Source organism: Mytilus trossulus, chromosome 6 (genome assembly GCF_036588685.1).
Source record: "Mytilus trossulus isolate FHL-02 chromosome 6, PNRI_Mtr1.1.1.hap1, whole genome shotgun sequence".
NCBI classification, from domain to species: Eukaryota; Metazoa; Mollusca; class Bivalvia; order Mytilida; family Mytilidae; genus Mytilus; species Mytilus trossulus.
In genome coordinates, this window is record NC_086378.1 from 33,921,759 (window position 1) to 33,944,157 (window position 22,399).

A 22,399-nucleotide genomic window follows, 5' to 3' on the forward strand; every position below is an offset into this window, starting at 1 on the left:
ATAGAAACATTTATATGTTGATCTTTTTTATATAATGTACTATTTAATATTCTACACACAAGGACATACATGTACCATGATAAACAAACACCCCCCTTTTTTTTGTGATGAGACTTGTGTGTATATATATATCATAAAATTTATTTTTTGTCTATGTATTGCTTTGCATATAGATGGATTCAACAAGAAGAAATAAAAGAGAGAGAGAGAGATGGGGAAAAGAGGGGTTCGGCTATGTTTCTAATTTTCATGTACAACAATTTATAGATTCTTTTTGAAAAATATTGGTGGCCCTGAAAAGGGCCGTTATGTTTTGGTGAAAAAATCACACTTCTTAAGCACGTTCTCCACGGATTCTTCGGGCCAATTGGATATCCTTTGGCATGATGGTTACTCTCTTGGCGTGGATTGCGCACAAGTTGGTATCCTCGAAGAGACCGACCAAGTAGGCTTCGCTGGCTTCCTGTAGGGCCATGACGGCTGAACTCTGGAATCGGAGATCAGTTTTGAAGTCCTGGGCGATTTCACGGACTAATCTCTGGAAGGGGAGTTTCCTGATGAGGAGCTCTGTGCTCTTCTGGTATCTCCTGATTTCTCGGAGAGCGACTGTTCCTGGCCTGTATCTATGTGGTTTCTTGACTCCACCGGTTGCAGGTGCGCTCTTACGGGCGGCCTTGGTGGCAAGTTGTTTTCTTGGAGCTTTACCTCCGGTGGATTTACGTGCAGTTTGCTTTGTTCGTGCCATGATTATTAGCTCTGTGGACGATTTGCTACAGAAAGAATACTTGAAAATTTCGGTGAATGTGTTTTTTGTGCTTGCCGGGAGGATTGAAATCACGGTGACGATTGGATCACCACTTACATAAAGCTGGCGTTGATTGGTCCGCATATCTTAAATCTGATTGGACTGATTTGTAAGGGACTTTGACAGTTTTCAATCCATTTTTTACTGAAAAACTGCTCAACCCAAGCTGACAGTAAAAATGCCCCCTTTTTTCATTCATAATTACAGTTTCTGATCATCCCTCATAGCTCAACAATAGTAAATTAGTGTCACGGTTTCAATATGATAAATCTGAAGAAGAAAAATAATAATAATGAAAAAAGGTCAAAATACATGCAGAAACATTAAGGAAAGGAACGAAAAATAAAAACAGGAAAAAATAAAAATAAAATGCAGTTATAACACAAACAAAGCGAAATAAAAATAAAAAACAGAAACAAATGGAATTACACATTCCCGACATGACATTGTGCGGATCGGCTGAGTTTCTTTATTGTTGTATTATGTCATATTTATGTATATTTAATATAAAAAAAGAAGATGTGGTATGATTTTCATTTGGGCTGGGCACATTTGTCACATTGTCTGATTGTCGGTGTGCTTACATCAATTCCACATCTTTAATACACAAACAATAACTAAATAAAGACAGAAAGACAGAGAGAGAGATGCTGAAAAAAATGGAAAAAGGAAAAGAATGGAAAGTACATATCATATATAAAAGTGTTGACGAAAGAGATAATGTTAACAAAAACTATAAATAATTATAATAATAAAAAAAAACCACACACCTTCTCAGATGAATCTAAGCATGCTCGCATCAATAACCAAGAGAGAGAAAGAAGAGAGCAGACTAGTATTAAATATAAATACTATCAGTGGTTTTTTTTTCCCCCCGACAAACATTATATGATTTAACTGAGCTACTTGTGGGTTCAAAGAGTCAGAAAGTACGACAATAAATGTTCTGATGAAGAAGACTGAAAAAGTTACTAGACTTAGTGTTATGCTATAAGAACTGTACTTAAATGGGATGCGTTAGAGAGAGAAGAAAAGAAGAATCACGGAAGAAGGGACATTTATATTTTAGACATTTTTTATTTGTTATGTAGTAGAATATATTTTTTTCAATTATGTATGGGGAATAAAGTATTACTAAGATGTACAACAATTTTAGACTCTTTTTGAAAAATATTGGTGGCCCTGAAAAGGGCCGTTGTTAAGTGAGTAATCCGATATATCCACTTTTTACTTGGCAGCTTTCTGGGTCTTCTTTGGCAGAAGTACAGCCTGGATGTTTGGTAAAACACCTCCCTGGGCAATGGTGACACCAGACAAGAGTTTGTTCAACTCTTCGTCGTTTCTGATGGCCAACTGGAGATGACGGGGAATGATTCTGCTCTTCTTGTTGTCACGAGCGGCGTTTCCTGCCAACTCCAATACTTCAGCTGCTAAGTATTCTAAGACAGCTGCGAGGTACACTGGTGCACCGGCACCAACTCTCTCGGCATAGTTTCCTTTCCTCAAAAGTCTGTGGATACGACCGACTGGGAACTGAAGTCCGGCACGGGATGACCTAGACTTTGCCTTTGCTTTTGCTTTTCCTCCTTTTCCTCGTCCTGACATTTTGTACTATTTGGTTGATCGACACTGAGTAAAGTGATACAATTTTTCTTCAAAATTTAGCTTATATACCCACTAAACGGATTGAACGATGTTTTTATTATACACCAATCAGAACGAAGCTCTCTGCGAGCAGTTAGGCTACCGAACATTCAACATGTTATGGGTGCTCTCTCCGAGGTTCGCGTTTAATAAAATCTTTCAATCCGTTTTGCCCAGTATATAAACAAATTGAAAATAATTTTTCACCATTACTTATTTGATTATCAAACCAGTAACATGCCACCCAAAGTAGGAACTAAAGGAGCCAAGAAGGCCGTCACCAAGGCAAAGACTGCCAGACCCGGCGGTGATAAGAAAAGGAGGAGGAAGAGACGTGAATCCTATGCTATCTACATCTACAAAGTCTTGAGACAAGTTCACCCCGACACCGGAGTGTCCTCAAAGGCAATGTCCATCATGAACAGCTTCGTCAACGATATCTTCGAGAGAATCGCAGCAGAGGCTTCCCGATTGGCACACTACAACAAAAGATCTACCATCACATCCCGGGAGATCCAGACCGCTGTCCGTCTTCTCTTACCCGGAGAATTGGCCAAGCACGCTGTCAGTGAAGGTACCAAAGCCGTCACTAAATACACCAGCAGCAAGTAAACAGTCTGAAGTTTATAACTTCACAAACGGCCCTTTTCAGGGCCACCAACATTTTTCAAAAAGAATTTACATTTGTTGTACATCAATGTCAAACTTCTAAACAAAGCTATAAATCCCAACCCCAGCTATAACCACTTTCAAACTATTTCAATAGTATATGGTTACTTTTCTCTTCTTTCTATCTGTATAACAAATATACGTGTATTTCACTCATTCTGTAGCATTTAATTTGTCTGTCAAAACTACAAAGCGTAAATACATAAATCATGAAGAACAAAACAGTGCTTTCATTCCAATTAATAGAGTTGATAAATTTACGATTTCTTTTGCTTTTCGAGAGAAAAAAAATATTGCGAGAATTATTTTACACGGAAACAAGAACATTACCTAATCTTAAACCACGCAAAAAAAAACCTCTATAATTGAATATAACAGAATCTACAGATTTTGTGTGTAAAAGTCCGTGCATTTTGTTTTGAAATTTTCTCTCTTCATGTAGGCAAATGCACGGACTTGATCTTTGAACGTATTCATAAACCTTCAGAAATATAAATTCTCAAATAAATACAAGAGTAAGAGTAAGGAAGTTAATTAAAAAGAAAGCCAGATATTTAAAAAAAAAAAGGGGGGGGGGGGGGTATAACGAGAGAGAGAAAATAGTTGCGGATCAGGATCAGGGAAAACAAGAAAAACGGTTGAAAAATTCATGAACATTAGAGAAAAGAATAGAAGTGGGAGCAAGCTTTGATTTCAAGATTTTGTTTAAAACGATGTACAACAAATCTAAGATTCTTTTTGAAAAATGTTGGTGGCCCTGAAAAGGGCCGTTGTTGATATTAGCTGGGTGGCTGTTTAACCTCCGAATCCGTACAAGGTACGTCCTTGACGTTTCAAAGCGTAGACAACATCCATGGCAGTGACAGTCTTCCTCTTGGCGTGCTCTGTGTATGTGACAGCATCACGGATGACATTTTCCAAGAAAACTTTAAGGACACCACGGGTTTCCTCATAGATGAGTCCAGATATACGTTTTACTCCACCTCTTCTTGCTAAACGACGGATGGCTGGCTTGGTGATACCTTGGATGTTATCACGCAACACCTTCCTGTGACGCTTGGCGCCTCCTTTTCCTAGACCTTTACCTCCTTTTCCTCTACCTGACATGTTTAACTATTTGTGGTGATTAGTTAAATAATACTTTCCGTCTAACAGCGACTCTTTATATATCACCAACGCGGCCGTAAAAGAAGTATCACACATTTTCAGTTAACTGTTGTCTGATTGGCTTACGTTGTTTTATTCCGGGAGGTAACTCTGTACTGCCTTAAACTGTGTACACTTTCAATCCACTTTTTCATTCTAGGTCTGAAAAATATAATAATTCATATCAGACAGTAAATTTTTAAGAAAAAACTATTATTTCAATCGGAATAAAAATGACTGAAGGAGACAAAAAAAGTTCCAAAATGTTGAAAAGTTTTCATTTTAAGATAGAATAGTATGATAAATAAATGATAAATGAAAATCACTTTAGACAGTCAAAATTATAAAGATAATTATTTGCTTTCTCTGAACAGACATTTTCATTCAATGACAATACACATTTCAACTTAATGGAATGGAATTTAGTTGGGGGAAAAAATAAACCTCACAGACATATCTAGGAATACTGGTTATCTATTTGTCTATTTGATGTATCCAGAAATTGGATACATCACAGGATTTTACATGCTTGCAGTTTTCTACCTGTCTTTCATAACTCAACATCATCTGTCAAAGCTGTGCTTGCCATCCATCAACGATCTGCTGCAGGTACTTCAGATCATAAATGGGAGAATGTATGAATAAAACTGTTACTGTTATTACTATTAAAAGATTTTTTTTTCTAGGTATTACAGTGAAGAAAAGAGATGCCCCTGACTGCGGGTAAAACTTCTTATGTGTGCATCTTCCTTTCAATTTTATTTTTAAACGCCATTCTATATTTATCCACAGTATGACGATGACAATTTCATCAGCCAATCCAATAAAAATGTTAATGCGCACACATGTACTTACTATTCTGAAGACTTCTTTTAGCCAGAAAAGTTTATAATAAGTCTGAAAACCACTTTTTATCATATAAAAAAGCTTATAAGTGCAAGATATATGCTTACATGGACTTCCTACATTGAAATTTTGTGGGGACTACTTGGACCCGTACCGAAATTATATTAATTTAAAATAGAAATTTCATGATTTTGTTAACTAGCAGCAAGACAAGACTCTAAAGTGGACAAAATATATTACTACATACATGATAAAAAAATTCTTTACAATTCTGACTGAAAAAGAGCTCTAAATTTTTGATAAAAGTACCCTGTAATATCAGCTTTTCTAAAAGAAATATTCAAATTAATGAATTATACAAGATATTTAAACTCTAACTTAAAAAAAAAGGTTATATTTTGGCCAGTTGGTGGTTCTCTTTCTTTGGTCTAGACTACTGGTGTAAATAATACATCAAAAGAAGACAAGACAAAACAAGCGAAGAAAAGAAAAGAACAGAAGTACAGATAGAAACATTTATATGTTGATCTTTTTTTATATAATGTACTATTTAATATTCTACACACAAGGACATACATGTACCATGATAAACAAACACCCCCCTTTTTTTTGTGATGAGACTTGTGTGTATATATATATCATAAAATTTATTTTTTGTCTATGTATTGCTTTGCATATAGATGGATTCAACAAGAAGAAATAAAAGAGAGAGAGAGAGATGGGGAAAAGAGGGGTTCGGCTATGTTTCTAATTTTCATGTACAACAATTTATAGATTCTTTTTGAAAAATATTGGTGGCCCTGAAAAGGGCCGTTATGTTTTGGTGAAAAAATCACACTTCTTAAGCACGTTCTCCACGGATTCTTCGGGCCAATTGGATATCCTTTGGCATGATGGTTACTCTCTTGGCGTGGATTGCGCACAAGTTGGTATCCTCGAAGAGACCGACCAAGTAGGCTTCGCTGGCTTCCTGTAGGGCCATGACGGCTGAACTCTGGAATCGGAGATCAGTTTTGAAGTCCTGGGCGATTTCACGGACTAATCTCTGGAAGGGGAGTTTCCTGATGAGGAGCTCTGTGCTCTTCTGGTATCTCCTGATTTCTCGGAGAGCGACTGTTCCTGGCCTGTATCTATGTGGTTTCTTGACTCCACCGGTTGCAGGTGCGCTCTTACGGGCGGCCTTGGTGGCAAGTTGTTTTCTTGGAGCTTTACCTCCGGTGGATTTACGTGCAGTTTGCTTTGTTCGTGCCATGATTATTAGCTCTGTGGACGATTTGCTACAGAAAGAATACTTGAAAATTTCGGTGAATGTGTTTTTGTGCTTGCCGGGAGGATTGAAATCACGGTGACGATTGGATCACCACTTACATAAAGCTGGCGTTGATTGGTCCGCATATCTTAAATCTGATTGGACTGATTTGTAAGGGACTTTGACAGTTTTCAATCCATTTTTTACTGAAAAACTGCTCAACCCAAGCTGACAGTAAAAATGCCCCCTTTTTTCATTCATAATTACAGTTTCTGATCATCCCTCATAGCTCAACAATAGTAAATTAGTGTCACGGTTTCAATATGATAAATCTGAAGAAGAAAAATAATAATAATGAAAAAAGGTCAAAATACATGCAGAAACATTAAGGAAAGGAACGAAAAATAAAAACAGGAAAAAATAAAAATAAAATGCAGTTATAACACAAACAAAGCGAAATAAAAATAAAAAAACAGAAACAAATGGAATTACACATTCCCGACATGACATTGTGCGGATCGGCTGAGTTTCTTTATTGTTGTATTATGTCATATTTATGTATATTTAATATAAAAAAAGAAGATGTGGTATGATTTTCATTTGGGCTGGGCACATTTGTCACATTGTCTGATTGTCGGTGTGCTTACATCAATTCCACATCTTTAATACACAAACAATAACTAAATAAAGACAGAAAGACAGAGAGAGAGATGCTGAAAAAAATGGAAAAAGGAAAAGAATGGAAAGTACATATCATATATAAAAGTGTTGACGAAAGAGATAATGTTAACAAAAACTATAAATAATTATAATAATAAAAAAAAACCACACACCTTCTCAGATGAATCTAAGCATGCTCGCATCAATAACCAAGAGAGAGAAAGAAGAGAGCAGACTAGTATTAAATATAAATACTATCAGTGGTTTTTTTTCCCCCCGACAAACATTATATGATTTAACTGAGCTACTTGTGGGTTCAAAGAGTCAGAAAGTACGACAATAAATGTTCTGATGAAGAAGACTGAAAAAGTTACTAGACTTAGTGTTATGCTATAAGAACTGTACTTAAATGGGATGCGTTAGAGAGAGAAGAAAAGAAGAATCACGGAAGAAGGGACATTTATATTTTAGACATTTTTTATTTGTTATGTAGTAGAATATATTTTTTTCAATTATGTATGGGGAATAAAGTATTACTAAGATGTACAACAATTTTAGACTCTTTTTGAAAAATATTGGTGGCCCTGAAAAGGGCCGTTGTTAAGTGAGTAATCCGATATATCCACTTTTTACTTGGCAGCTTTCTGGGTCTTCTTTGGCAGAAGTACAGCCTGGATGTTTGGTAAAACACCTCCCTGGGCAATGGTGACACCAGACAAGAGTTTGTTCAACTCTTCGTCGTTTCTGATGGCCAACTGGAGATGACGGGGAATGATTCTGCTCTTCTTGTTGTCACGAGCGGCGTTTCCTGCCAACTCCAATACTTCAGCTGCTAAGTATTCTAAGACAGCTGCGAGGTACACTGGTGCACCGGCACCAACTCTCTCGGCATAGTTTCCTTTCCTCAAAAGTCTGTGGATACGACCGACTGGGAACTGAAGTCCGGCACGGGATGACCTAGACTTTGCCTTTGCTTTTGCTTTTCCTCCTTTTCCTCGTCCTGACATTTTGTACTATTTGGTTGATCGACACTGAGTAAAGTGATACAATTTTTCTTCAAAATTTAGCTTATATACCCACTAAACGGATTGAACGATGTTTTTATTATACACCAATCAGAACGAAGCTCTCTGCGAGCAGTTAGGCTACCGAACATTCAACATGTTATGGGTGCTCTCTCCGAGGTTCGCGTTTAATAAAATCTTTCAATCCGTTTTGCCCAGTATATAAACAAATTGAAAATAATTTTTCACCATTACTTATTTGATTATCAAACCAGTAACATGCCACCCAAAGTAGGAACTAAAGGAGCCAAGAAGGCCGTCACCAAGGCAAAGACTGCCAGACCCGGCGGTGATAAGAAAAGGAGGAGGAAGAGACGTGAATCCTATGCTATCTACATCTACAAAGTCTTGAGACAAGTTCACCCCGACACCGGAGTGTCCTCAAAGGCAATGTCCATCATGAACAGCTTCGTCAACGATATCTTCGAGAGAATCGCAGCAGAGGCTTCCCGATTGGCACACTACAACAAAAGATCTACCATCACATCCCGGGAGATCCAGACCGCTGTCCGTCTTCTCTTACCCGGAGAATTGGCCAAGCACGCTGTCAGTGAAGGTACCAAAGCCGTCACTAAATACACCAGCAGCAAGTAAACAGTCTGAAGTTTATAACTTCACAAACGGCCCTTTTCAGGGCCACCAACATTTTTCAAAAAGAATTTACATTTGTTGTACATCAATGTCAAACTTCTAAACAAAGCTATAAATCCCAACCCCAGCTATAACCACTTTCAAACTATTTCAATAGTATATGGTTACTTTTCTCTTCTTTCTATCTGTATAACAAATATACGTGTATTTCACTCATTCTGTAGCATTTAATTTGTCTGTCAAAACTACAAAGCGTAAATACATAAATCATGAAGAACAAAACAGTGCTTTCATTCCAATTAATAGAGTTGATAAATTTACGATTTCTTTTGCTTTTCGAGAGAAAAAAAATATTGCGAGAATTATTTTACACGGAAACAAGAACATTACCTAATCTTAAACCACGCAAAAAAAACCTCTATAATTGAATATAACAGAATCTACAGATTTTGTGTGTAAAAGTCCGTGCATTTTGTTTTGAAATTTTCTCTCTTCATGTAGGCAAATGCACGGACTTGATCTTTGAACGTATTCATAAACCTTCAGAAATATAAATTCTCAAATAAATACAAGAGTAAGAGTAAGGAAGTTAATTAAAAAGAAAGCCAGATATTTAAAAAAAAAAAGGGGGGGGGGGGGGGTATAACGAGAGAGAGAAAATAGTTGCGGATCAGGATCAGGGAAAACAAGAAAAACGGTTGAAAAATTCATGAACATTAGAGAAAAGAATAGAAGTGGGAGCAAGCTTTGATTTCAAGATTTTGTTTAAAACGATGTACAACAAATCTAAGATTCTTTTTGAAAAATGTTGGTGGCCCTGAAAAGGGGCCGTTGTTGATATTAGCTGGGTGGCTGTTTAACCTCCGAATCCGTACAAGGTACGTCCTTGACGTTTCAAAGCGTAGACAACATCCATGGCAGTGACAGTCTTCCTCTTGGCGTGCTCTGTGTATGTGACAGCATCACGGATGACATTTTCCAAGAAAACTTTAAGGACACCACGGGTTTCCTCATAGATGAGTCCAGATATACGTTTTACTCCACCTCTTCTTGCTAAACGACGGATGGCTGGCTTGGTGATACCTTGGATGTTATCACGCAACACCTTCCTGTGACGCTTGGCGCCTCCTTTTCCTAGACCTTTACCTCCTTTTCCTCTACCTGACATGTTTAACTATTTGTGGTGATTAGTTAAATAATACTTTCCGTCTAACAGCGACTCTTTATATATCACCAACGCGGCCGTAAAAGAAGTATCACACATTTTCAGTTAACTGTTGTCTGATTGGCTTACGTTGTTTTATTCCGGGAGGTAACTCTGTACTGCCTTAAACTGTGTACACTTTCAATCCACTTTTTCATTCTAGGTCTGAAAAATATAATAATTCATATCAGACAGTAAATTTTTAGAAGAAAAAACTATTATTTCAATCGGAATAAAAATGACTGAAGGAGACAAAAAAAGTTCCAAAATGTTGAAAAGTTTTCATTTTAAGATAGAATAGTATGATAAATAAATGATAAATGAAAATCACTTTAGACAGTCAAAATTATAAAGATAATTATTTGCTTTCTCTGAACAGACATTTTCATTCAATGACAATACACATTTCAACTTAATGGAATGGAATTTAGTTGGGGAAAAAAATAAACCTCACAGACATATCTAGGAATACTGGTTATCTATTTGTCTATTTGATGTATCCAGAAATTGGATACATCACAGGATTTTACATGCTTGCAGTTTTCTACCTGTCTTTCATAACTCAACATCATCTGTCAAAGCTGTGCTTGCCATCCATCAACGATCTGCTGCAGGTACTTCAGATCATAAATGGGAGAATGTATGAATAAAACTGTTACTGTTATTACTATTAAAGATTTTTTTTTCTAGGTATTACAGTGAAGAAAAGAGATGCCCCTGACTGCGGGTAAAACTTCTTATGTGTGCATCTTCCTTTCAATTTTATTTTTAAACGCCATTCTATATTTATCCACAGTATGACGATGACAATTTCATCAGCCAATCCAATAAAATTGTTAATGCGCACACATGTACTTACTATTCTGAAGACTTCTTTTAGCCAGAAAAGTTTATAATAAGTCTGAAAACCACTTTTTAATCATATAAAAAAGCTTATAAGTGCAAGATATATGCTTACATGGACTTCCTACATTGAAATTTTGTGGGGACTACTTGGACCCGTACCGAAATTATATTAATTTAAATAGAAATTTCATGATTTTGTTAACTAGCAGCAAGACAAGACTCTAAAGTGGACAAAATATATTACTACATACATGATAAAAAAAATTCTTTACAATTCTGACTGAAAAAGAGCTCTAAATTTTTGATAAAAGTACCCTGTAATATCAGCTTTTCTAAAAGAAATATTCAAATTAATGAATTATACAAGATATTTAAACTCTAACTTAAAAAAAAAGGTTATATTTTGGCCAGTTGGTGGTTCTCTTTCTTTGGTCTAGACTACTGGTGTAAATAATACATCAAAAGAAGACAAGACAAAACAAGCGAAGAAAAGAAAAGAACAGAAGTACAGATAGAAACATTTATATGTTGATCTTTTTTTATATAATGTACTATTTAATATTCTACACACAAGGACATACATGTACCATGATAAACAAACACCCCCCCTTTTTTTTTGTGATGAGACTTGTGTGTATATATATATCATAAAATTTATTTTTTGTCTATGTATTGCTTTGCATATAGATGGATTCAACAAGAAGAAATAAAAGAGAGAGAGAGAGATGGGGAAAAGAGGGGTTCGGCTATGTTTCTAATTTTCATGTACAACAATTTATAGATTCTTTTTGAAAAATATTGGTGGCCCTGAAAAGGGCCGTTATGTTTTGGTGAAAAAATCACACTTCTTAAGCACGTTCTCCACGGATTCTTCGGGCCAATTGGATATCCTTTGGCATGATGGTTACTCTCTTGGCGTGGATTGCGCACAAGTTGGTATCCTCGAAGAGACCGACCAAGTAGGCTTCGCTGGCTTCCTGTAGGGCCATGACGGCTGAACTCTGGAATCGGAGATCAGTTTTGAAGTCCTGGGCGATTTCACGGACTAATCTCTGGAAGGGGAGTTTCCTGATGAGGAGCTCTGTGCTCTTCTGGTATCTCCTGATTTCTCGGAGAGCGACTGTTCCTGGCCTGTATCTATGTGGTTTCTTGACTCCACCGGTTGCAGGTGCGCTCTTACGGGCGGCCTTGGTGGCAAGTTGTTTTCTTGGAGCTTTACCTCCGGTGGATTTACGTGCAGTTTGCTTTGTTCGTGCCATGATTATTAGCTCTGTGGACGATTTGCTACAGAAAGAATACTTGAAAATTTCGGTGAATGTGTTTTTGTGCTTGCCGGGAGGATTGAAATCACGGTGACGATTGGATCACCACTTACATAAAGCTGGCGTTGATTGGTCCGCATATCTTAAATCTGATTGGACTGATTTGTAAGGGACTTTGACAGTTTTCAATCCATTTTTTACTGAAAAACTGCTCAACCCAAGCTGACAGTAAAAATGCCCCCTTTTTTCATTCATAATTACAGTTTCTGATCATCCCTCATAGCTCAACAATAGTAAATTAGTGTCACGGTTTCAATATGATAAATCTGAAGAAGAAAAATAATAATAATGAAAAAAGGTCAAAATACATGCAGAAACATTAAGGAAAGGAACGAAAAATAAAAACAGGAAAAAATAAAAATAAAATGCAGTTATAACACAAACAAAGCGAAATAAAAATAAAAAAACAGAAACAAATGGAATTACACATTCCCGACATGACATTGTGCGGATCGGCTGAGTTTCTTTATTGTTGTATTATGTCATATTTATGTATATTTAATATAAAAAAAGAAGATGTGGTATGATTTTCATTTGGGCTGGGCACATTTGTCACATTGTCTGATTGTCGGTGTGCTTACATCAATTCCACATCTTTAATACACAAACAATAACTAAATAAAGACAGAAAGACAGAGAGAGAGATGCTGAAAAAAATGGAAAAAGGAAAAGAATGGAAAGTACATATCATATATAAAAGTGTTGACGAAAGAGATAATGTAACAAAAACTATAAATAATTATAATAATAAAAAAAAACCACACACCTTCTCAGATGAATCTAAGCATGCTCGCATCAATAACCAAGAGAGAGAAAGAAGAGAGCAGACTAGTATTAAATATAAATACTATCAGTGGTTTTTTTTCCCCCCGACAAACATTATATGAAACTGAGCTACTTGTGGGTTCAAAGAGTCAGAAAGTACGACAATAAATGTTCTGATGAAGAAGACTGAAAAAGTTACTAGACTTAGTGTTATGCTATAAGAACTGTACTTAAATGGGATGCGTTAGAGAGAGAAGAAAAGAAGAATCACGGAAGAAGGGACATTTATATTTTAGACATTTTTTATTTGTTATGTAGTAGAATATATTTTTTTCAATTATGTATGGGGAATAAAGTATTACTAAGATGTACAACAATTTTAGACTCTTTTTGAAAAATATTGGTGGCCCTGAAAAGGGCCGTTGTTAAGTGAGTAATCCGATATATCCACTTTTTACTTGGCAGCTTTCTGGGTCTTCTTTGGCAGAAGTACAGCCTGGATGTTTGGTAAAACACCTCCCTGGGCAATGGTGACACCAGACAAGAGTTTGTTCAACTCTTCGTCGTTTCTGATGGCCAACTGGAGATGACGGGGAATGATTCTGCTCTTCTTGTTGTCACGAGCGGCGTTTCCTGCCAACTCCAATACTTCAGCTGCTAAGTATTCTAAGACAGCTGCGAGGTACACTGGTGCACCGGCACCAACTCTCTCGGCATAGTTTCCTTTCCTCAAAAGTCTGTGGATACGACCGACTGGGAACTGAAGTCCGGCACGGGATGACCTAGACTTTGCCTTTGCTTTTGCTTTTCCTCCTTTTCCTCGTCCTGACATTTTGTACTATTTGGTTGATCGACACTGAGTAAAGTGATACAATTTTTCTTCAAAATTTAGCTTATATACCCACTAAACGGATTGAACGATGTTTTTATTATACACCAATCAGAACGAAGCTCTCTGCGAGCAGTTAGGCTACCGAACATTCAACATGTTATGGGTGCTCTCTCCGAGGTTCGCGTTTAATAAAATCTTTCAATCCGTTTTGCCCAGTATATAAACAAATTGAAAATAATTTTTCACCATTACTTATTTGATTATCAAACCAGTAACATGCCACCCAAAGTAGGAACTAAAGGAGCCAAGAAGGCCGTCACCAAGGCAAAGACTGCCAGACCCGGCGGTGATAAGAAAAGGAGGAGGAGAGAGACGTGAATCCTATGCTATCTACATCTACAAAGTCTTGAGACAAGTTCACCCCGACACCGGAGTGTCCTCAAAGGCAATGTCCATCATGAACAGCTTCGTCAACGATATCTTCGAGAGAATCGCAGCAGAGGCTTCCCGATTGGCACACTACAACAAAAGATCTACCATCACATCCCGGGAGATCCAGACCGCTGTCCGTCTTCTCTTACCCGGAGAATTGGCCAAGCACGCTGTCAGTGAAGGTACCAAAGCCGTCACTAAATACACCAGCAGCAAGTAAACAGTCTGAAGTTTATAACTTCACAAACGGCCCTTTTCAGGGCCACCAACATTTTTCAAAAAGAATTTACATTTGTTGTACATCAATGTCAAACTTCTAAACAAAGCTATAAATCCCAACCCCAGCTATAACCACTTTCAAACTATTTCAATAGTATATGGTTACTTTTCTCTTCTTTCTATCTGTATAACAAATATACGTGTATTTCACTCATTCTGTAGCATTTAATTTGTCTGTCAAAACTACAAAGCGTAAATACATAAATCATGAAGAACAAAACAGTGCTTTCATTCCAATTAATAGAGTTGATAAATTTACGATTTCTTTTGCTTTTCGAGAGAAAAAAAATATTGCGAGAATTATTTTACACGGAAACAAGAACATTACCTAATCTTAAACCACGCAAAAAAAACCTCTATAATTGAATATAACAGAATCTACAGATTTTGTGTGTAAAAGTCCGTGCATTTTGTTTTGAAATTTTCTCTCTTCATGTAGGCAAATGCACGGACTTGATCTTTGAACGTATTCATAAACCTTCAGAAATATAAATTCTCAAATAAATACAAGAGTAAGAGTAAGGAAGTTAATTAAAAAGAAAGCCAGATATTTAAAAAAAAAAAGGGGGGGGGGGGGGGTATAACGAGAGAGAGAAAATAGTTGCGGATCAGGATCAGGGAAAACAAGAAAAACGGTTGAAAAATTCATGAACATTAGAGAAAAGAATAGAAGTGGGAGCAAGCTTTGATTTCAAGATTTTGTTTAAAACGATGTACAACAAATCTAAGATTCTTTTTGAAAAATGTTGGTGGCCCTGAAAAGGGCCGTTGTTGATATTAGCTGGGTGGCTGTTTAACCTCCGAATCCGTACAAGGTACGTCCTTGACGTTTCAAAGCGTAGACAACATCCATGGCAGTGACAGTCTTCCTCTTGGCGTGCTCTGTGTATGTGACAGCATCACGGATGACATTTTCCAAGAAAACTTTAAGGACACCACGGGTTTCCTCATAGATGAGTCCAGATATACGTTTTACTCCACCTCTTCTTGCTAAACGACGGATGGCTGGCTTGGTGATACCTTGGATGTTATCACGCAACACCTTCCTGTGACGCTTGGCGCCTCCTTTTCCTAGACCTTTACCTCCTTTTCCTCTACCTGACATGTTTAACTATTTGTGGTGATTAGTTAAATAATACTTTCCGTCTAACAGCGACTCTTTATATATCACCAACGCGGCCGTAAAAGAAGTATCACACATTTTCAGTTAACTGTTGTCTGATTGGCTTACGTTGTTTTATTCCGGGAGGTAACTCTGTACTGCCTTAAACTGTGTACACTTTCAATCCACTTTTTCATTCTAGGTCTGAAAAATATAATAATTCATATCAGACAGTAAATTTTTAAGAAAAAACTATTATTTCAATCGGAATAAAAATGACTGAAGGAGACAAAAAAAGTTCCAAAATGTTGAAAAGTTTTCATTTTAAGATAGAATAGTATGATAAATAAATGATAAATGAAAATCACTTTAGACAGTCAAAATTATAAAGATAATTATTTGCTTTCTCTGAACAGACATTTTCATTCAATGACAATACACATTTCAACTTAATGGAATGGAATTTAGTTGGGGAAAAAATAAACCTCACAGACATATCTAGGAATACTGGTTATCTATTTGTCTATTTGATGTATCCAGAAATTGGATACATCACAGGATTTTACATGCTTGCAGTTTTCTACCTGTCTTTCATAACTCAACATCATCTGTCAAAGCTGTGCTTGCCATCCATCAACGATCTGCTGCAGGTACTTCAGATCATAAATGGGAGAATGTATGAATAAAACTGTTACTGTTATTACTATTAAAGATTTTTTTTTCTAGGTATTACAGTGAAGAAAAGAGATGCCCCTGACTGCGGGTAAAACTTCTTATGTGTGCATCTTCCTTTCAATTTTATTTTTAAACGCCATTCTATATTTATCCACAGTATGACGATGACAATTTCATCAGCCAATCCAATAAAAATGTTAATGCGCACACATGTACTTACTATTCTGAAGACTTCTTTTAGCCAGAAAAGTTTATAATAAGTCTGAAAACCACTTTTTATCATATAAAAAAGCTTATAAGTGCAAGATATATGCTTACATGGACTTCCTACATTGAAATTTTGTGGGGACTACTTGGACCCGTACCGAAATTATATTAATTTAAATAGAAATTTCATGATTTTGTTAACTAGCAGCAAGACAAGACTCTAAAGTGGACAAAATATATTACTACATACATGATAAAAAAATTCTTTACAATTCTGACTGAAAAAGAGCTCTAAATTTTTGATAAAAGTACCCTGTAATATCAGCTTTTCTAAAAGAAATATTCAAATTAATGAATTATACAAGATATTTAAACTCTAACTTAAAAAAAAAGGTTATATTTTGGCCAGTTGGTGGTTCTCTTTCTTTGGTCTAGACTACTGGTGTAAATAATACATCAAAAGAAGACAAGACAAAACAAGCGAAGAAAAGAAAAGAACAGAAGTACAGATAGAAACATTTATATGTTGATCTTTTTTTATATAATGTACTATTTAATATTCTACACACAAGGACATACATGTACCATGATAAACAAACACCCCCCTTTTTTTTGTGATGAGACTTGTGTGTATATATATATCATAAAATTTATTTTTTGTCTATGTATTGCTTTGCATATAGATGGATTCAACAAGAAGAAATAAAAGAGAGAGAGAGAGATGGGGAAAAGAGGGGTTCGGCTATGTTTCTAATTTTCATGTACAACAATTTATAGATTCTTTTTGAAAAATATTGGTGGCCCTGAAAAGGGCCGTTATGTTTTGGTGAAAAAATCACACTTCTTAAGCACGTTCTCCACGGATTCTTCGGGCCAATTGGATATCCTTTGGCATGATGGTTACTCTCTTGGCGTGGATTGCGCACAAGTTGGTATCCTCGAAGAGACCGACCAAGTAGGCTTCGCTGGCTTCCTGTAGGGCCATGACGGCTGAACTCTGGAATCGGAGATCAGTTTTGAAGTCCTGGGCGATTTCACGGACTAATCTCTGGAAGGGGAGTTTCCTGATGAGGAGCTCTGTGCTCTTCTGGTATCTCCTGATTTCTCGGAGAGCGACTGTTCCTGGCCTGTATCTATGTGGTTTCTTGACTCCACCGGTTGCAGGTGCGCTCTTACGGGCGGCCTTGGTGGCAAGTTGTTTTCTTGGAGCTTTACCTCCGGTGGATTTACGTGCAGTTTGCTTTGTTCGTGCCATGATTATTAGCTCTGTGGACGATTTGCTACAGAAAGAATACTTGAAAATTTCGGTGAATGTGTTTTTGTGCTTGCCGGGAGGATTGAAATCACGGTGACGATTGGATCACCACTTACATAAAGCTGGCGTTGATTGGTCCGCATATCTTAAATCTGATTGGACTGATTTGTAAGGGACTTTGACAGTTTTCAATCCATTTTTTACTGAAAAACTGCTCAACCCAAGCTGACAGTAAAAATGCCCCCTTTTTTCATTCATAATTACAGTTTCTGATCATCCCTCATAGCTCAACAATAGTAAATTAGTGTCACGGTTTCAATATGATAAATCTGAAGAAGAAAAATAATAATAATGAAAAAAGGTCAAAATACATGCAGAAACATTAAGGAAAGGAACGAAAAATAAAAACAGGAAAAAATAAAAATAAAATGCAGTTATAACACAAACAAAGCGAAATAAAAATAAAAAAACAGAAACAAATGGAATTACACATTCCCGACATGACATTGTGCGGATCGGCTGAGTTTCTTTATTGTTGTATTATGTCATATTTATGTATATTTAATATAAAAAAAGAAGATGTGGTATGATTTTCATTTGGGCTGGGCACATTTGTCACATTGTCTGATTGTCGGTGTGCTTACATCAATTCCACATCTTTAATACACAAACAATAACTAAATAAAGACAGAAAGACAGAGAGAGAGATGCTGAAAAAAATGGAAAAAGGAAAAGAATGGAAAGTACATATCATATATAAAAGTGTTGACGAAAGAGATAATGTTAACAAAAACTATAAATAATTATAATAATAAAAAAAAACCACACACCTTCTCAGATGAATCTAAGCATGCTCGCATCAATAACCAAGAGAGAGAAAGAAGAGAGCAGACTAGTATTAAATATAAATACTATCAGTGGTTTTTTTTCCCCCCGACAAACATTATATGATTTAACTGAGCTACTTGTGGGTTCAAAGAGTCAGAAAGTACGACAATAAATGTTCTGATGAAGAAGACTGAAAAAGTTACTAGACTTAGTGTTATGCTATAAGAACTGTACTTAAATGGGATGCGTTAGAGAGAGAAGAAAAGAAGAATCACGGAAGAAGGGACATTTATATTTTAGACATTTTTTATTTGTTATGTAGTAGAATATATTTTTTTCAATTATGTATGGGGAATAAAGTATTACTAAGATGTACAACAATTTTAGACTCTTTTTGAAAAATATTGGTGGCCCTGAAAAGGGCCGTTGTTAAGTGAGTAATCCGATATATCCACTTTTTACTTGGCAGCTTTCTGGGTCTTCTTTGGCAGAAGTACAGCCTGGATGTTTGGTAAAACACCTCCCTGGGCAATGGTGACACCAGACAAGAGTTTGTTCAACTCTTCGTCGTTTCTGATGGCCAACTGGAGATGACGGGGAATGATTCTGCTCTTCTTGTTGTCACGAGCGGCGTTTCCTGCCAACTCCAATACTTCAGCTGCTAAGTATTCTAAGACAGCTGCGAGGTACACTGGTGCACCGGCACCAACTCTCTCGGCATAGTTTCCTTTCCTCAAAAGTCTGTGGATACGACCGACTGGGAACTGAAGTCCGGCACGGGATGACCTAGACTTTGCCTTTGCTTTTGCTTTTCCTCCTTTTCCTCGTCCTGACATTTTGTACTATTTGGTTGATCGACACTGAGTAAAGTGATACAATTTTTCTTCAAAATTTAGCTTATATACCCACTAAACGGATTGAACGATGTTTTTATTATACACCAATCAGAACGAAGCTCTCTGCGAGCAGTTAGGCTACCGAACATTCAACATGTTATGGGTGCTCTCTCCGAGGTTCGCGTTTAATAAAATCTTTCAATCCGTTTTGCCCAGTATATAAACAAATTGAAAATAATTTTTCACCATTACTTATTTGATTATCAAACCAGTAACATGCCACCCAAAGTAGGAACTAAAGGAGCCAAGAAGGCCGTCACCAAGGCAAAGACTGCCAGACCCGGCGGTGATAAGAAAAGGAGGAGGAAGAGACGTGAATCCTATGCTATCTACATCTACAAAGTCTTGAGACAAGTTCACCCCGACACCGGAGTGTCCTCAAAGGCAATGTCCATCATGAACAGCTTCGTCAACGATATCTTCGAGAGAATCGCAGCAGAGGCTTCCCGATTGGCACACTACAACAAAAGATCTACCATCACATCCCGGGAGATCCAGACCGCTGTCCGTCTTCTCTTACCCGGAGAATTGGCCAAGCACGCTGTCAGTGAAGGTACCAAAGCCGTCACTAAATACACCAGCAGCAAGTAAACAGTCTGAAGTTTATAACTTCACAAACGGCCCTTTTCAGGGCCACCAACATTTTTCAAAAAGAATTTACATTTGTTGTACATCAATGTCAAACTTCTAAACAAAGCTATAAATCCCAACCCCAGCTATAACCACTTTCAAACTATTTCAATAGTATATGGTTACTTTTCTCTTCTTTCTATCTGTATAACAAATATACGTGTATTTCACTCATTCTGTAGCATTTAATTTGTCTGTCAAAACTACAAAGCGTAAATACATAAATCATGAAGAACAAAACAGTGCTTTCATTCCAATTAATAGAGTTGATAAATTTACGATTTCTTTTGCTTTTCGAGAGAAAAAAAATATTGCGAGAATTATTTTACACGGAAACAAGAACATTACCTAATCTTAAACCACGCAAAAAAAACCTCTATAATTGAATATAACAGAATCTACAGATTTTGTGTGTAAAAGTCCGTGCATTTTGTTTTGAAATTTTCTCTCTTCATGTAGGCAAATGCACGGACTTGATCTTTGAACGTATTCATAAACCTTCAGAAATATAAATTCTCAAATAAATACAAGAGTAAGAGTAAGGAAGTTAATTAAAAAGAAAGCCAGATATTTAAAAAAAAAAAGGGGGGGGGGGGGGGTATAACGAGAGAGAGAAAATAGTTGCGGATCAGGATCAGGGAAAACAAGAAAAACGGTTGAAAAATTCATGAACATTAGAGAAAAGAATAGAAGTGGGAGCAAGCTTTGATTTCAAGATTTTGTTTAAAACGATGTACAACAAATCTAAGATTCTTTTTGAAAAATGTTGGTGGCCCTGAAAAGGGCCGTTGTTGATATTAGCTGGGTGGCTGTTTAACCTCCGAATCCGTACAAGGTACGTCCTTGACGTTTCAAAGCGTAGACAACATCCATGGCAGTGACAGTCTTCCTCTTGGCGTGCTCTGTGTATGTGACAGCATCACGGATGACATTTTCCAAGAAAACTTTAAGGACACCACGGGTTTCCTCATAGATGAGTCCAGATATACGTTTTACTCCACCTCTTCTTGCTAAACGACGGATGGCTGGCTTGGTGATACCTTGGATGTTATCACGCAACACCTTCCTGTGACGCTTGGCGCCTCCTTTTCCTAGACCTTTACCTCCTTTTCCTCTACCTGACATGTTTAACTATTTGTGGTGATTAGTTAAATAATACTTTCCGTCTAACAGCGACTCTTTATATATCACCAACGCGGCCGTAAAAGAAGTATCACACATTTTCAGTTAACTGTTGTCTGATTGGCTTACGTTGTTTTATTCCGGGAGGTAACTCTGTACTGCCTTAAACTGTGTACACTTTCAATCCACTTTTTCATTCTAGGTCTGAAAAATATAATAATTCATATCAGACAGTAAATTTTTAAGAAAAAACTATTATTTCAATCGGAATAAAAAATGACTGAAGGAGACAAAAAAAGTTCCAAAATGTTGAAAAGTTTTCATTTTAAGATAGAATAGTATGATAAATAAATGATAAATGAAAATCACTTTAGACAGTCAAAATTATAAAGATAATTATTTGCTTTCTCTGAACAGACATTTTCATTCAATGACAATACACATTTCAACTTAATGGAATGGAATTTAGTTGGGGAAAAAATAAACCTCACAGACATATCTAGGAATACTGGTTATCTATTTGTCTATTTGATGTATCCAGAAATTGGATACATCACAGGATTTTACATGCTTGCAGTTTTCTACCTGTCTTTCATAACTCAACATCATCTGTCAAAGCTGTGCTTGCCATCCATCAACGATCTGCTGCAGGTACTTCAGATCATAAATGGGAGAATGTATGAATAAAACTGTTACTGTTATTACTATTAAAGATTTTTTTTTCTAGGTATTACAGTGAAGAAAAGAGATGCCCCTGACTGCGGGTAAAACTTCTTATGTGTGCATCTTCCTTTCAATTTTATTTTTAAAACGCCATTCTATATTTATCCACAGTATGACGATGACAATTTCATCAGCCAATCCAATAAAAATGTTAATGCGCACACATGTACTTACTATTCTGAAGACTTCTTTTAGCCAGAAAAGTTTATAATAAGTCTGAAAACCACTTTTTATCATATAAAAAAGCTTATAAGTGCAAGATATATGCTTACATGGACTTCCTACATTGAAATTTTGTGGGGACTACTTGGACCCGTACCGAAATTATATTAATTTAAATAGAAATTTCATGATTTTGTTAACTAGCAGCAAGACAAGACTCTAAAGTGGACAAAATATATTACTACATACATGATAAAAAAATTCTTTACAATTCTGACTGAAAAAGAGCTCTAAATTTTTGATAAAAGTACCCTGTAATATCAGCTTTTCTAAAAGAAATATTCAAATTAATGAATTATACAAGATATTTAAACTCTAACTTAAAAAAAAAGGTTATATTTTGGCCAGTTGGTGGTTCTCTTTCTTTGGTCTAGACTACTGGTGT

The 22,399-nt window shown here is 36.5% G+C and overlaps 13 protein-coding genes and 2 pseudogenes across 13 annotated transcripts in view; 4 read left to right on the plus strand and 11 right to left on the minus strand.

Annotated features, from left to right (window-relative positions):
* The window catches only part of LOC134722582 (uncharacterized), a 7,633-nt gene extending 5,243 nt beyond the window's left edge, over window positions 1-2,390 (minus strand). The window contains exons 1-2 of the mRNA XM_063586202.1: window positions 2,378-2,390; window positions 343-756 (exon numbers count right to left, since the gene is read on the minus strand). Coding sequence (XP_063442272.1) covers window positions 343-745 — 403 coding nt within the window. The 5' untranslated portion in view covers window positions 746-756; window positions 2,378-2,390. The remainder of the gene's footprint in view (window positions 1-342; window positions 757-2,377) is intronic.
* LOC134721192 (histone H2A) lies at window positions 2,033-2,410 on the minus strand. The gene has a single exon (XM_063583998.1). The coding sequence runs from the start codon at window positions 2,408-2,410 to the stop codon at window positions 2,033-2,035; it is 378 nt and encodes a 125-aa protein (XP_063440068.1).
* A 276-nt stretch (window positions 2,411-2,686) lies between these two features.
* On the plus strand, window positions 2,687-3,061 carry LOC134721194 (histone H2B-like). Its single transcript, XM_063584000.1, has one exon. It carries the CDS (start codon window positions 2,687-2,689, stop codon window positions 3,059-3,061), a length of 375 nt encoding a protein of 124 aa, XP_063440070.1.
* Window positions 3,062-3,913: 852 nt separating this feature from the next.
* On the minus strand, window positions 3,914-4,225 carry LOC134722583 (histone H4). The gene has a single exon (XM_063586203.1). The coding sequence runs from the start codon at window positions 4,223-4,225 to the stop codon at window positions 3,914-3,916; it is 312 nt and encodes a 103-aa protein (XP_063442273.1).
* A 1,726-nt stretch (window positions 4,226-5,951) lies between these two features.
* LOC134722584 (uncharacterized) lies at window positions 5,952-11,983 on the minus strand. The gene is made up of 4 exons (XM_063586205.1): window positions 11,581-11,983; window positions 9,536-9,835; window positions 7,653-8,019; window positions 5,952-6,387 (listed from the first exon to the last, which is right to left on the minus strand). Exons 1-4 carry the CDS (start codon window positions 11,981-11,983, stop codon window positions 5,952-5,954), a joined length of 1,506 nt encoding a protein of 501 aa, XP_063442275.1.
* Window positions 7,649-8,026, minus strand: LOC134721196 (histone H2A). The gene has a single exon (XM_063584003.1). It carries the CDS (start codon window positions 8,024-8,026, stop codon window positions 7,649-7,651), a length of 378 nt encoding a protein of 125 aa, XP_063440073.1.
* Window positions 8,303-8,677, plus strand: LOC134721197 (histone H2B-like). Its single transcript, XM_063584004.1, has one exon. It carries the CDS (start codon window positions 8,303-8,305, stop codon window positions 8,675-8,677), a length of 375 nt encoding a protein of 124 aa, XP_063440074.1.
* Window positions 11,984-13,265: 1,282 nt separating the features above from the next.
* Window positions 13,266-13,643, minus strand: LOC134721199 (histone H2A). Its single transcript, XM_063584006.1, has one exon. The coding sequence runs from the start codon at window positions 13,641-13,643 to the stop codon at window positions 13,266-13,268; it is 378 nt and encodes a 125-aa protein (XP_063440076.1).
* Window positions 13,644-13,919: 276 nt separating this feature from the next.
* Window positions 13,920-14,295, plus strand: LOC134721200 (histone H2B-like; annotated as a pseudogene).
* An 852-nt stretch (window positions 14,296-15,147) lies between these two features.
* On the minus strand, window positions 15,148-15,459 carry LOC134722585 (histone H4). The gene has a single exon (XM_063586206.1). The coding sequence runs from the start codon at window positions 15,457-15,459 to the stop codon at window positions 15,148-15,150; it is 312 nt and encodes a 103-aa protein (XP_063442276.1).
* A 1,723-nt stretch (window positions 15,460-17,182) lies between these two features.
* Window positions 17,183-17,593, minus strand: LOC134722586 (histone H3). The gene has a single exon (XM_063586207.1). It carries the CDS (start codon window positions 17,591-17,593, stop codon window positions 17,183-17,185), a length of 411 nt encoding a protein of 136 aa, XP_063442277.1.
* Window positions 17,594-18,879: 1,286 nt separating this feature from the next.
* On the minus strand, window positions 18,880-19,257 carry LOC134721201 (histone H2A). The gene has a single exon (XM_063584007.1). It carries the CDS (start codon window positions 19,255-19,257, stop codon window positions 18,880-18,882), a length of 378 nt encoding a protein of 125 aa, XP_063440077.1.
* A 276-nt stretch (window positions 19,258-19,533) lies between these two features.
* LOC134721202 (histone H2B-like) lies at window positions 19,534-19,908 on the plus strand. The gene has a single exon (XM_063584008.1). It carries the CDS (start codon window positions 19,534-19,536, stop codon window positions 19,906-19,908), a length of 375 nt encoding a protein of 124 aa, XP_063440078.1.
* An 852-nt stretch (window positions 19,909-20,760) lies between these two features.
* LOC134722587 (histone H4) lies at window positions 20,761-21,072 on the minus strand. The gene has a single exon (XM_063586208.1). The coding sequence runs from the start codon at window positions 21,070-21,072 to the stop codon at window positions 20,761-20,763; it is 312 nt and encodes a 103-aa protein (XP_063442278.1).
* A 122-nt stretch (window positions 21,073-21,194) lies between these two features.
* The window catches only part of LOC134722588 (histone H2B-like), a 3,988-nt pseudogene continuing 2,783 nt past the window's right edge, over window positions 21,195-22,399 (minus strand).

Excerpts from the sequence above, each read along its gene's own strand:
- LOC134721192 (XM_063583998.1), bottom strand. The coding sequence starts at position 2,410 with ATGTCAGGACGAGGAAAAGGAGGAAAAGCAAAAGCAAAGGCAAAGTCT.
- LOC134721194 (XM_063584000.1), top strand. The coding sequence starts at position 2,687 with ATGCCACCCAAAGTAGGAACTAAAGGAGCCAAGAAGGCCGTCACCAAG.
- LOC134722583 (XM_063586203.1), bottom strand. The coding sequence starts at position 4,225 with ATGTCAGGTAGAGGAAAAGGAGGTAAAGGTCTAGGAAAAGGAGGCGCC.
- LOC134721196 (XM_063584003.1), bottom strand. The coding sequence starts at position 8,026 with ATGTCAGGACGAGGAAAAGGAGGAAAAGCAAAAGCAAAGGCAAAGTCT.
- LOC134721197 (XM_063584004.1), top strand. The coding sequence starts at position 8,303 with ATGCCACCCAAAGTAGGAACTAAAGGAGCCAAGAAGGCCGTCACCAAG.
- LOC134722584 (XM_063586205.1), bottom strand. The coding sequence starts at position 11,983 with ATGGCACGAACAAAGCAAACTGCACGTAAATCCACCGGAGGTAAAGCT. Across the intron at positions 8,020-9,535 it reads TACCTTGTACGGATTCGGAG|GACGAGGAAAAGGAGGAAAA; the intron begins GTTAAACAGCCA and ends ACAAAATGTCAG. Across the intron at positions 6,388-7,652 it reads AAGACCCAGAAAGCTGCCAA|CAAATCGTCCACAGAGCTAA; the intron begins GTAAAAAGTGGA and ends TTCTTTCTGTAG.
- LOC134721199 (XM_063584006.1), bottom strand. The coding sequence starts at position 13,643 with ATGTCAGGACGAGGAAAAGGAGGAAAAGCAAAAGCAAAGGCAAAGTCT.
- LOC134722585 (XM_063586206.1), bottom strand. The coding sequence starts at position 15,459 with ATGTCAGGTAGAGGAAAAGGAGGTAAAGGTCTAGGAAAAGGAGGCGCC.
- LOC134722586 (XM_063586207.1), bottom strand. The coding sequence starts at position 17,593 with ATGGCACGAACAAAGCAAACTGCACGTAAATCCACCGGAGGTAAAGCT.
- LOC134721201 (XM_063584007.1), bottom strand. The coding sequence starts at position 19,257 with ATGTCAGGACGAGGAAAAGGAGGAAAAGCAAAAGCAAAGGCAAAGTCT.
- LOC134721202 (XM_063584008.1), top strand. The coding sequence starts at position 19,534 with ATGCCACCCAAAGTAGGAACTAAAGGAGCCAAGAAGGCCGTCACCAAG.
- LOC134722587 (XM_063586208.1), bottom strand. The coding sequence starts at position 21,072 with ATGTCAGGTAGAGGAAAAGGAGGTAAAGGTCTAGGAAAAGGAGGCGCC.